Here is a 13,563-nt window from a genome sequence, read left to right as displayed (position 1 = left end):
CAATAAATAATACTTACTGTTCGCGAGTCATCGGGAAATGAATTATGGCTTAGTAGTTAATGTAAATTTTTAATTTTGAAATTATTCCCCAAGAGCTGCAATGCATTACTGAAAATTCTGCAGGCTTAAAGAAAACGAACGTAAATTTTATTTATTTATTATAATTTCAATTTTCTGCATTGAATTTTGTCAATTAGAGTAACTTAAATTCTTTTCAATCATTTCCATCAATCACATATTTAAATAAAGCAGAAGAATTGTTCAAATATCATAAGTTTTTCCATAATAAATAGTTAAAATTTATTTTTGTTTAATTTTTTTTTATTTGTTTCCCTCCCCCCTCCATTTTTCTTGCTCAACGGACTCTCAGAATGGTAAAGCTAGCAAAGGACCTTGAATTTTCAAAAAAAGAAAATTCGATAGAAAAAAATGAAAATTTAATTCTTAAAAATGTTTTAGGGGTGTTGCAGTTCTTGGATGCTAATTGACGAGCTGCCACCGCATAATCAGTATTATGTAATCAGAAAAAACAAACAAACATTTTAGAAGGAGTTCATTGTATTCAAAATTAAATGCTCTTATGAAATGTGATTATTCCCTCAACTGTGAATTTCTAAATAATGCATTTAATCATTTGAAATTTAGAAATTTTTTTCAACATTTTGAAATTCTGGAGATAGTTTTATTTATCACAGATTTACAATGGATTAAATCTGTGGCTGTATTTTTTTATAAACTGGCAAAAATATTCCAGATTTGAACAAGAAAATAAACAGTGTGGAAGTGCTATTATTCCTTAATGCAAGAATTCTTTCTGGGGAATAATAAATTCCCCAGTGTCTTTCTTTTTAAATAAGAAACATTTGTTAAAAATACTTGGAACTGAAAACTAATAAAATCATTTTTTGCATATTTACCAATAGAGTAAGATTATCAAATATTAGAAAATAATCTCAATTTAATATCATAACTCCTCAAAACATATTTAATCTTTTCCATGCATTTAATTTTAAAAGATCAAGGTTTAATTAATGTTAAGGTACCCGTAATGAAGTCCATTGAGGAATCGATCCCATGTAAACCACATTCGAAGTGGAAGTCCAGTCTTTTATCTCTGGAAATTCTGAAAGTCTGAACTTTTATTTTTACCAGAAACAATTCAGCAATTGTTTTTTAATGACAAACGGAATAAGACTTTGTTTTTGACGAGTTTATTTATCTTTGATTTCTAACATGGCAGAGTCTGAAGAAGATGATGAAATGATGCAAAACAAATAATCATGCATTAAACGATTATCATTTACGAAAGTTATGAACAGTCTTTGGCATTTGATGGAACTGGAATTCTGTCTTTGGGTCGAAGTTTCCGTAGAAGAAGTAGAACTAATACGAGACATGGGATGCAGATCGAGCTGATTATGGCGGCTATCAGAAAGGTCTTACGGCCACCGATTCTGTCGAAACCGACTCCACCGAGAAGACTGCCCGTGGCGACACCTATGAAGTAAAAAGACATTTCAATTTTCTCTTCGATCGACGAAATGCAACAAATCATTAAATCTAATAAATGAATATATCAAGTCCAGATAATCTAAGTTCGAAAAGTACGATTTTGTCATTATATCTGTCATCAGTCTGTCGGTGCAAAGAAACTTAAAAACACTTTGAGGTAAGCAGATGGAGTTTTGCTAATGATATCTGCACTAAATTTGTAGATTTCTATTAAATTTTGTGCAAATTCCATTACAAAGAAATCTTGCCTATATGACTGTTCGAATAAAACTCATTAACTACAAAACTGTAAGAGTTAGATGGATGAAATTTGGTACACAGATTTAATATCTATTGTGTAAGTCATACATCTAACCTCCGCCCCGTCACGAAGGCACGCGGAAAAATTACTGAATGACTGGGGCGCCGCAACAGCAACATTGGCGGGAACTGTGGTTGAGTCCTAAGGAGGGTTGTACCGTGACCATCACCGGTCACGGTACAACCCTCCCCGAAGGGAGTACGTCCCGTCATCGATGGGAGGAGAAAAATCCCCCCACCCATTTGTGTACCCTCCAGGGTGGCGAGATCCAACCACCATGCCGGAAGCATCTCATCCTAACATTTAGAGGTGCCCCCCGGGGGTTATATCTATTGTGTAAACATCTATCAAATTTTGAGTCAAATCCAATTAATTGTTTAGTGTCTGTATTTTCAATGGCATGTAATCTCGGAAACTCAAAAATTCAATGACTTAAATATGTCAAATTTGGTACGCAATTCTGTGACTGTGATTGTAATTCTGCGTCAAATTTTGGTTTCCGTTGGTTGGAAAAAAACGTGTCTAAGACACAAATTTCATTTTCGGTTACTATTAACTTCATGCCAGGGATTAATCGCTAAAAAACTCGCCTAGGATGACACGTAAGGCTAAATTTAAGTTTAGTAAAAATTCTAAATCACGCTTCCCTAAAGGATTGATTCTTGCTGGATTCGAAAATTAGCAAGAAGTGAATGATTAGATTTAAAGAAAAATTGCCACTATTTTTCAAGAGATTCAACGAAGAAACTGTTGCATTAAGTGAGCAATATCATTAGTGGATTGAAGAAAAGTTTTCTTTAATAATAAAAATTAGCATAAAAATAAATTAATTTCTTTTAAAATCACGCTTTTATTAATATTTAAAAAAAGTAAAAATGATTTTTTTTTGTCAAAAAATGCAAAGGCGTGAAGAATTGTTAGAGACTCCTAGTAAAATGGTAATATGATTTTAATTCTATAATATTTTATTTCAGTTTCTGTGAATGTTTTGGAATTGTTTTTACGATATTCATTGTTACTTAATTTCTTTATCATGGTATTTTAAGTTCCTCACGTTTTTATCTTTTTTTTATCCCAAAGGTATCGATAAAATTTTTTATTTTCTATCATCTAATATATTAACAAAACCCACTTTTCAATATTTTTCTTCTTAATATTTTTTAGTTTTAAATTTACATTATTATTTATATTATGGAATTTAGTATTCTCTATTTTTTTTTCAAATTAACTACGAAATAATTAACTTAAGATGAAATTTTAATTCCTTTTTACGTATTAAAATAAAAATATAAACTAATAATTAATTTCTGAAAAAAAGTTATATTATCAACTGAAAACAAAATTTAATAAAAATTTCTAAACTGTGAATTTGAATTGAAAGATTTTAATTTAAAAATTTAGGGCTTGTTTGAATAGAAAATTCAAAAATCTGCAAACAAAATTTCTGCTTTAAACTAAGTTTAGAAAAAGAATGTTTAAAAATCGCGATTACTTGGCTATCTATTGAACGTAGTAGTACGCTAGGTAAATGATAAAATTTCTTGGTAAAAATCAACATTTTCAAATATGCACGGAAATAAAGGAATGCATTTAAAACGCGCCAATTGATTATTCGTTCTCTATGGAATTTCCAACAATAGACATCCATACAAATTTTTATGACTGCATAAATTTTTGAATTAGTGACATAAAATAGCATATTTTCAAATAGGAAATGTCTATAAAGAAATAAAATTTAAATTTTCGTTAATACATCAATTTGATGAAAATTTTAAATTTATCTTTTTTTATTGTAGTACATCTTTTAACCGAACCAGATGAAATATAGCCACTAATCACGATTCTAATATTCTTGGATCAAGATGGATCCTGCTGTAACTTTTACTTAATAATTATGAAGAATGCATACAAATGAAATATCTAATCAGTTGTTTACTCGTTATTAGCAAAATTAAATTGGAATTAAAATATTTTATGATATATTTAATATATACTTATGATATATGTTAATTGCTTTTTTTTGTCACATCAATCAAATGACAAAAAAAGGGAAGAAAACCGTCTTTAAATTTGTATTTAAGAAATAAATATAATCTGTAAAAGTACTGAAATATTTTTCAATATTATTGTTATTATTGTTGGTTGCCTTACTCTTTGTTTCATAACGATGCAATATTTTTTTTTTTTTTAAAAAAAGGCGAGGGAATTAAGTTGTAATCTTTCCTGTAACTGTGTTAAAATTGATGTAGAATTTCAGTTCAGTCATTAACGTACGAATTCTATATTAAATTTATTATGGAAACTCTATTTATGTAAAGAAGATGCTTATTAATATCGCAAAAAGTTTTTTATGCTTTTTTATATGTATCGTTTTTATAATGCTTTTTATCTGAAAATGCTGCGATTTGATGTTAATTAGAATCATTAGAGTACTGTGAATTTTATGAATGTGAAAGCACAATGAATTTTGAAAGCTTCATGCATTTTCAATGAATTCTAAAATACATTTGGAACTTCTTCAAATAAATGCATTCAAACCGTTAAATTGAAATCGCTGATTCTGGCAAGAAATATATGTGTACAGACATTCAATTTGATGTTAAAAACTCTAAAACCATTTTTAAGTGCATTTTATTGTATAATTTAGAAACTATGTAACCTTTCATTACATATGGAAAAATATATTGTAATTATCAATATTATTCTTCGACTTTTGTAGTTTTTCATTTAAATAAGAAATACTGATTTACATACATTTTAATACAAAGTACAATAATAAAGTGTGTTCTGAACTTTTTCTAAGAATCTATTTTTATTCTCGTTTTTTATAAATAAAAATGTGATATTAAACGATTTTTGGCAAATGTCTGCCTGAAACCGAAATTTTTATCGACATTTACAACGTTATGTTACACCTCTATTTGTTTTAGTAGACAACAAAAGAAAGATTAAATTTTTAAATATTTTTTCAGCTTCAAATGTAATACCATTATTGTCACATGAGACTTTTATATTTGCATGCGTAACATGCGATAACATTGCATGCGATAACATTTGAAGATATACGATTGTCAATAACATTAAAATAATAAGTAAATGATGTTAAAGAAATCAAAAGGAATGGGAAAAATCTGGTGTAATTGAAAATAACTAATATATGCTTAGTTTCTATTTAAATAAAAGTATTTATGCCAACGGGTTTATTTTTTATCCTTTCGTAACTCAAACTTCCTTATAACTAATATAAGCATAAAATTTAAATAATAGCTTACCAAGGCCTTCAAAAAGACCTCCCAGTATACCCATCATAGTTGCCTCAGTTCCTGGCGGGGCATTGTTTGATGCATATCCAGTCATGGAGGCATAGAAGACAGCAAAACTCAATCCATGGAATATTTCAACAGGAAGAACCAACCAAGGATTTTCCAGAACACAGTAGAGTCCCAGTCGGAAAGTAAAAGCAATGAAGGAGCCTATGATGCAAGTGAAATATCCAAAAGTCTTGATGAACCACCCCGCAAAGAAGAAGAAAGGTATTTCAGCAACTAGGCATTGAACAGCTACACAAAGACCCATCAAAGTCCGTGTGGCGCCCAAGTCTTCCAGGAACCAAAACTGGTAATTCCATATGAGGCCCGTCAAACCACCGATAATGTAAACACAAATTGCAAAAGCAACGGTTTCACAGGAGGAGAATATTTGACCTATGTCTTGACATATGTGCATTGAAAAGTTTGCCTTGGTAAGTTTTATTCTCAATAATAAAAGAAGATCAATAGCAACTAGAATTAGCATTAGGAAGAATCCAGGGACATAGTTCGTGGTATCAGAATTTCCTGTAGCTATATCATCAAAGAAACCAGCTAAAAGAGTTACAAATCCCCAACTCATGGTGGCCCACAATCTCTGTCTTCCATATAACTCAGTCCGTTCTCCTAGGACTTCATAACAGGCAGCATCGCTGAGGCAAAATACAGTTGCGGATCCTGTACCCCCAATGACTACCAGTATGGTAAAAACCCAAAACTGGTAAGTCCTATACACCGAGTCGTTGTCCCCCAGCAAACATGAATTCATTTTAACACTTTTGAAAGAAGATGAACCGTTTTTGATGCAACCACAGGTAAATCGTGAATCAGGCGTGAACTTCAGCCATAATTTGCCACTGGAATCAGCAGATTGTTCTGTAGTTGCATTCAAAAACTTGCTGGTGGTGACTCTCTCATGAAGGATGAGTGTGCTATTTGTGTTGCAAGGCATGAAATTGAGTTCACCGTTCACTCCCTGTTTGAGAACGTCTCTAAAGCAACGTCTGTCGTATTCGTTTGGCAGAACAGATATGGACTTCTCCATGTTCTGGCACTGGGCATCCACGTGAATCCATTTTACGTTATCGATGGGCGGCAGGAATATGACTGAAAAGTAGCCTACGGACGTGGCACAGACGAGCAGGAAGACGATCAGCTTTATGTTTCGGAACAAGTCTGAGATGAAGCCGAAGAGCGGTTTCGAGAAAAACACGCAGAAAGGAAGCACCGTGTAGACGAGTCCAACAGCTGTAGAACTAATTCCGAGATTCTTCGCCAGCACGGGCATAAATGGCATCACTCCTCCCATGGCTGAAAACAAGGATAATGAATGAAACTAAAAATGTGATAGATGAGAACGAAAATCATAAATTAAAATTAAAATTTTTAAAGTCTTAAAGAGGTAAGATTAATAACTAGGGGTCTTCCTTTTTTTTCAACAGGCATAATAATCTAAGATTGAAATAAGAGTGATTTTATTAATTTCTTGTAACTTATAACAAATTTTGAAATACATAAGTACATTATGTATCTGGTGATCCATTATATATACTACACTGTTATGCTAGAAAATTAGGTAAATTATTGTTTATAATTAAGAATCTTTTTCTAGTAAACGTGGAGCAAAATTTATTCTTTTAAAAATTAGATAAAATATTTAATTTCTGGATTACATGTAGAACAAATAAACTAAAGACAAACAAAGAAAAAGAAAAAAATTGGCAGCAGCAGAACAAATATGCGGGGCTACTACCTATAAGCCCGAATAGGATTATTGAAAGACAAAGTAGAGTAAATTCTTTCATTCTGTGAAAGTAGTAATTTTCATATTACTGGTTCTAAACCATTTCAATTTATTGATATCTAATTTTATTATTAATTGATCTCTCAGCATTGGGGATCATTCGTTGACCATTTAGTTGACAAAGTATTAATGCTATCATATAGATTACTATCTAATTCAAAAGTATATTATGTCGTGTAACTTAAAATTTGGAAATATAGTATTATGCAAAATTATTCTATAATATTGGAACGGTGTAAAATACAAAACTTTTGTTACATTGACCACCGATATTGTACAATATATTTTCCAATATTATAAATGTTAAAAAATTAATTGTACTTATTTATTAAAACATGCAAAATATAATTAAATGTTTTAGAACATTTCTTTAATATTTAACTTATATTTGGTTGCGTATCAGCTTTTCATTTACTTTAAGATTCGGATCTGGGACTTTTCACTTAGCTAATGGTGCCAAAATCAGAAAGACTTGATGATATGGATGTTGTTGAGGATAGATGTTTTTCATGTAATTATATCAACAGAACTTTCTTTATGGATAATTTCTATAATAAAGCGTTTATCTACAAATTTACTCAAAGAGAACTATTAACACTATTGGTTGAATTGTTCTTAGCCATACAACAGTTAGTACAATACAAAATAATTTCCAACTGCAAAGAAATAGTATTGAATACCACCACTATTGAATTGCCATTTTGTATCACGAGTGATCTTTATGCTATTTGTGATCCAATCTAATACTTTTTTAAAATTGGAGTTTTAAAGAAATACTTTTGAGGTGTACATTACAAAGTATGAAATAGCGATATGCTTATTTAAAGTTTATTTATCCTAGCAGAGATGGTTGAACTCTTACTCTAAATTCGAAACTACTGATTTTTTAAACAAGTAGTAAAATATAGTAACAAAATGAAATAAATAAATAATTAATGGAAGACAGAGTTTCAAATTTGTCAAGCTTGATCATAATCAAATATATGTAATGAAATCAAAATATATAAAACCACGTATCTCTAACCATGATAAAGCCACAGTTCCATTACAAACCGTTCTATTGGTCATAAAATCAAACAAGCATATTTTAAATCAATCGTACAGTACAGGTACAAACTGGTTATTGTGATTTTAGTACCTTTGTTTAAAAGTAGATGTCTGCCTGTGAAACTGAGAAAAGCGTATTGAGGAAATCAAAAATTATATATTTACAGATTATGTACTAGAGTTTATTATTTGAATTGCTAAATATAATTTAAGAAGAAAGTTTATTGTTTTTTAAATATTTTCTTAGCTATACAAGATATTTAGTAAGTCTTGCAATTTAAATTGTTGTTTATAATTCTTCCTATTTTATAAACACATTTTTGAAACTAAGCAATATCTATTTCTTTATCTATTGAAGATCGTCAAAATGCTTCATGTTTTGTTACTTTTTAAGAAGATGAGTTAGAAAAGGTAAATAAGTGCTTGTTAAAAGTCATACAAATTAAAGGTACGAAAATTTAAGAATAAAAGATGATAGCGTAAGTAAAAGCACTTACCTCCAAAAAAGAAAAAATAGTGGGCTTTGATGGGCAAGAAGCGCGTATTGACATGGCACATACGTCCCTCTGACATTATCGACTATTGTGAAAAGGAAATTCGCTTTTAACAAATAAAAACAAAAATAAAACCCAATACACTCCTGCAGATAAAAGCAAATAAGAATTAAAAATCAGTTAAAAAGCAGTTGGAGTATAAAAATTAATTTTAAATGTTTATAATTTCATCAGATACAACGCCTTGCCAAAGTCCGATTTTTAGGACACAACCTCTATACCTCATTCCTCAGTGAGATGTGAATAATTAGTTAACTGAAGAATTTGTATGACAATGTCTTGTTATCTTTAGATCATTCACACTTTTCACGATCTCGTGATTTTCTTTGTGAATTCTCACATGGGACGAGATATTTTGTCAGTACTCACATGATATCAGGGTCTGAAATTACTTTAGTGTATTCTTAAAAGGGGGGGGGGGATTTCTGATAAGAACGTTTTTGAAAAAGGGAAAATCTTATCTCGATGGATACCGTGACCAGTCACTTCGAAGTAGATTTAATCTGGCTCCAGGAAGTTAATCTACGAATTTGACTACTGATACCAATTTTCCGAAAATATTTGACTAGTAGCTTCCTTCATTTAAGCATTTTGCGATATTAGACACTCTATAAGGTGTTCCTCTAATAAACTCATAAAAATATTTCCACATTTCAATATAGTTTTATCTTAAAAATATTAATGATTTATTTTAGACTTACTATTTTTACTATAGCAAGATTTATAAAGTGCATAAACTTTTATATTATTTATTATAAGCCGCCTGTTGCGACCAGGAGGTTTACCGGGATTATGGGTTTGCTAAAAACTAGAAACTATTCAATTAAATCCGATTTCAATTCATTAGGAATTCCCAATATCCCATAGTTGCCGATTGAACTATCCGATTTCAATAAATGTGTCAATGCAGGTTTCCGATTTCAATAAATTTCAAATTGATTAGGTGTTCAATTAAACCCGAAAACCAAATATTTGATTAATAGCTCCAGATGTAAGCATTTCGCGATATTAGCAATTGCGCTATATAAGGTCTCTCATCTAAAAAACTGATTGACGTATTTCCTCATTTCAACACATTTTTATCTTTAAAAATATTAAAGAAATATTTTAGACTTATTATTTTTTGGTAACAACTTTTGGAAGTACATATGCTTTTTGGTTATTTATTACTTGTCTACTGCTAAGCCAATTTGTTTACCGAGATTAATAGTTTGCTAAAAATTTCAATTAAATATTTTGCGTAATTTTTTATGTTATACAAAATATTTAATATCAAAATATTTGCTTTCTCATCAAAATATTTTTAAACTCCGATTTTTGATAAACATATAACTTATGCTAACGTTCAATTCATTGTGCTTTGCATATATCGAATCTTTTGTCCATATCTTTAATCATTCATTTATACTAAAATGAAAAGATATAGATTTTATTATGTCTATATCTTTAATTATCATTTATATTAACCATTTATTTAATTAATTCTTTTATTATTTATATTAATTCATTATTTAAAATTGGAAGTGCTTTAAATTTTTTTACCTTTAATCTATTCTAAATTGAAATTTTAATTGAAAAAGAATGAAATTCTAAAACATTTATTGAAAGGAAGATTTGTACTAAAACCTATTCAGGGTAGAAAAATAAGCCGAATCTTCATATCGTGATCATCAACAAAGAAACAAAACAGGATGAAATATTTATAGGAATAATAAAAACAATTATAGTTTCGCTTCAATAATGAAGAATTGTTCTAAAATACGTTTAAAATATTTTTACAAATTGATTAAAATATAAATAAAAATTCTAGAGCAAAAAACAATTGAACCTGAAAAGAAATATTTTTGAAATTTAAAATAATGTAAAATCTATTTTTGTTCAGACCACTTCCAAACGAATGCATTCACAAACTGAATTGAACAATTATAGCAAAAAAATTTCAGATAAGGTGGGCGGAGTCTGACTTATTGAACGGGAAAATAAACTTCAGTGAAAGCTCAGACAGGATAATAAAAGTATCTCTATCTTTTAACCACAATTATCAGAAACATCGGAAGAAACAAAGAAAACGACTCAAAAATAAGTTATGTAGCTTAGAAGAGGCAGTGAAACTCCGAACTTACCATTTAGTCGTTTTCACATCGGTCCGAAGAAACCATTTCTAGATATGACGACATCTGAATTCTTTAAAACCAAAAATTATTCGTAAGTGAGATTGTTACTCGTACAACACACCGGTTTTAATAAGTGGACTATGCTGCATAAAAATATATCCAAACAAATATTCTTTCTAATTCTGTACGCGACCGGAATCAGAACAAAAAGTGTATTTTAAGTGCGTCTTTTACAGAGCGACCTTCGTCCCCTCTCAATATTTTGAGCGTTCCCTTACTTTTTCTATAATCAAATATATTCTTGAAAAAGAGAATATTCATCTTTCTGAAATAATTTTTTCATTTTTCATATGCTTAGGATACAGAGAATTGTTATTATTTTTTACTGAAAAAAGAACACGTTTTCATCAAGGTCGCTTGTAAAAGTCTGCACGTACCGGTACATTCGCAGCAAGTTTTGCAATATATTAGTATGGATCGGAGGACTTTAAAAAAAATCGAAAAAAAGTTAACGGTTTTATTACTTAATTGGAAAATATGCCGTTCTAGGAGGTCTGTCGTCCTGTTAACACTCCCTCAGATCTGATTGCCATGGATTAACTAACAAAAATTGTAACAGCGTAAAATATAAAATGCCTGGGAGTTCAAAGCTCTAACTACCACTCCATCTTTGATACACTTATGCAGTTCATGCATAACCACATGCCAATTTTTAGTTAAAAAAAATTTTTGTGTATAAAATCTCATTTTTTCAAGAAAGGCACTTATATAGATAAACTTAAAAAGAAGACCTTATCTAGATATCAAATATGATCCAAATCATTAGAGCCGTTTCTGAGACACACGAAATAAATTTATATATGTATAAGAATTGCTCATTTAAAGTTATAAGATAAGGATTTAAGGAATACATAATAATGAAAAATAATAAAATTATTTTTATGAAGTTCACGTTTAATTATAAATCATCATCAATATATGATAACTGTTAACTTTATATAACATCAATATAACTGGTAACTTTTCTGTTATTAAGTACTTATGGAAACTGTTACAAAGCAGCGCATATATACTTCTTTATTTAATCTCAATTTATTCTTTTTACCTTGTTTTTAATTGATTCTTTACTTAATTGAAACTACACTCATGTCTAAAATTAAGGTCACAAACATAAAATCTGCTAAAAATGAAAAACTATTCACTGTGTTGCCACGAAATTTGGCACAGAGGTACACTACAATGGAAGAAAGAACATAGACTTATAACAACGTGGAAAAGATTTTAATTGGGAATTAAGAAACAGGATGTATCAAAAAGTGTTACATTATGAATCAGAGATAAAGCATTTATCTCGGGAAAATTCCTGTCTAATATGGAATGTGACCACAGTGCACTGCTATACTGGCTTCACAACGAGCTTTCATACTGTTTATGAGGGTGTCAATAAATGCTTGGAGCAACAAAGCCCATTCTTCCAAAAGCGCAGCTTTTAACTCTTGGAGGGTATTAGGAGGGGGGTTACGCTGTGCAGTGGCTCTTCCGGGACCATCCCAAACATGTTCAATAGGATTGTCATCCGCAGTCCTCGAAGGCCAGTACATACGTCGAATATCCTCTTCCTCAAGAAAATCATCAACGATCTGGGCTCTGTGTGGAAGAGCGTTTTCATCCATAAACATGAAGTCTGGGCCAAAAGCACCCCGGAACAACCTCACATAGGCTTCAAGGATATCATCCCTATAGCGATGTGCATTGACAGTACCAGCATCGAAGTCGTGCAGTGGTGTACGTCTGCCCAACATTATGCCACCCGAGATAAGGATTTCTCTGCCACCAAATCTGTCGATTTCTTTTACGTAGGAGGTATGATAGCGAGCTCCTCGCTCTCTCCAGATGAATATTCGACGAGTGTCACTCTGTGTGGTAAATCGCGACTCATCACTGAAAAGAACACGCCCCTAATCTTGCTGTGCCCAAGACTGATATGTTAGGCACCACAACAGCCGGGCTTTTCTGTTGGATGCAGTCAAAGGGACGAACTCAACTGGTCGCCGGGCATAAAGAGCCCTTTCAGCTAGACGTCTATATACGTTTTGTTTGGAAATTCTTATTCCAGACGTAGCAGCAAGAGCATGAGCAAGTTGAGTAGCCGTTGTCAGCCTATGCCGTCCTGCGCTTAATGCCAAATAGCGATCCCGTGCAGGCGTCTTTGCTCTGAGATGGCCTTGGCCAGCCTTCCTGGTTACAGTACCACTTGTTTAGAATTGATTCCACAACCTGGATACCACATTCGGTGCCACTTGTAACCATCGAGCCACCTCCGCTTGAGACTGCGAAGCTTCAAGCCTACCAACGGTTCTCCATCTCAAGACATCGTCTAAACGATTATAAGAACTCGTTATCACTGGAAACAGGTTAAAATTTTTGTTTTAATGCAATATTCACAAAATTGCAGGCAAAAATCCCAAATGCCTAAACGGTCTAATTTTAGTAGTTCCCCCAAAACTAATGCTAAACAACATTTTTTCTCACAAAAAACGGTTAATATCGTGTTAGCGGTTCTTCACAATATATAAAATACAATTTGTTTAAATTTTACTGGTAGCCACTTAGAATTACTTTGAAAAACATTTCTGTGACCTTAATTTTGGACATGAGTGTATTTAAAGTAGAAGATTTTAATCTAATAAAATCATTAATCAAATGACGGTTTGCTCACTTCTTTTTTGGCATTCTTACAAGACAACAGAAGTTGCAGGCGGAGGACTTTTCTTTCGAGTAATGTTTTTACGTACTCAGCTCATATACAAAGCATTACATTTATAAATATTTTTAAACCGTTGTAATATGACAAGATAGATAATACAGTTGAAATCTAATTCTACGTCTCTTAATGCCTCTACTCCGGCAACTGATGAAGGCA

General features: G+C 31.2%; 1 protein-coding gene across 2 annotated transcripts; it reads right to left on the bottom strand.

The window, feature by feature from the left end:
- Nucleotides 1–1,195: 1,195 nt before the first annotated feature.
- Nucleotides 1,196–11,773, bottom strand: LOC129966719 (major facilitator superfamily domain-containing protein 6-like). 2 transcript variants are annotated; one of them, XM_056081248.1, is made up of 4 exons: nucleotides 10,650–11,773; nucleotides 8,470–8,551; nucleotides 5,086–6,432; nucleotides 1,196–1,497 (listed from the first exon to the last, which is right to left on the bottom strand). In XM_056081248.1, the coding sequence occupies exons 1-4, from the start codon at nucleotides 10,650–10,652 to the stop codon at nucleotides 1,310–1,312; spliced, it is 1,620 nt and encodes a 539-aa protein (XP_055937223.1). In that variant the 5' UTR covers nucleotides 10,653–11,773; the 3' UTR covers nucleotides 1,196–1,309. The 2 variants fall into 2 exon arrangements, with proteins under 2 accessions (XP_055937223.1, XP_055937224.1); XM_056081249.1 differs by having other exon boundaries at nucleotides 8,470–11,773.
- Between the last annotated feature and the right edge of the window lie 1,790 nt (nucleotides 11,774–13,563).

This window comes from Argiope bruennichi, chromosome 4 (genome assembly GCF_947563725.1).
Source record: "Argiope bruennichi chromosome 4, qqArgBrue1.1, whole genome shotgun sequence".
Lineage (NCBI taxonomy): Eukaryota > Metazoa > Arthropoda > Arachnida > Araneae > Araneidae > Argiope > Argiope bruennichi.
The sequence above is the reverse complement of the archived record's forward strand: the minus strand, read 5'-3'. Positions and strand labels throughout refer to the sequence as shown.

What these genes read in the sequence shown, in the direction of transcription:
- LOC129966719 (XM_056081248.1), bottom strand. An exon ending in CTATTTTTTCTTTTTTGGAG is followed by an intron (nt 6,433 to 8,469) that starts GTAAGTGCTTTT and finishes CCTTGTTTTCAG; the next exon opens with CCATGGGAGGAGTGATGCCA. An exon ending in AGGTCTTTTTGAAGGCCTTG is followed by an intron (nt 1,498 to 5,085) that starts GTAAGCTATTAT and finishes TTTACTTCATAG; the next exon opens with GTGTCGCCACGGGCAGTCTT.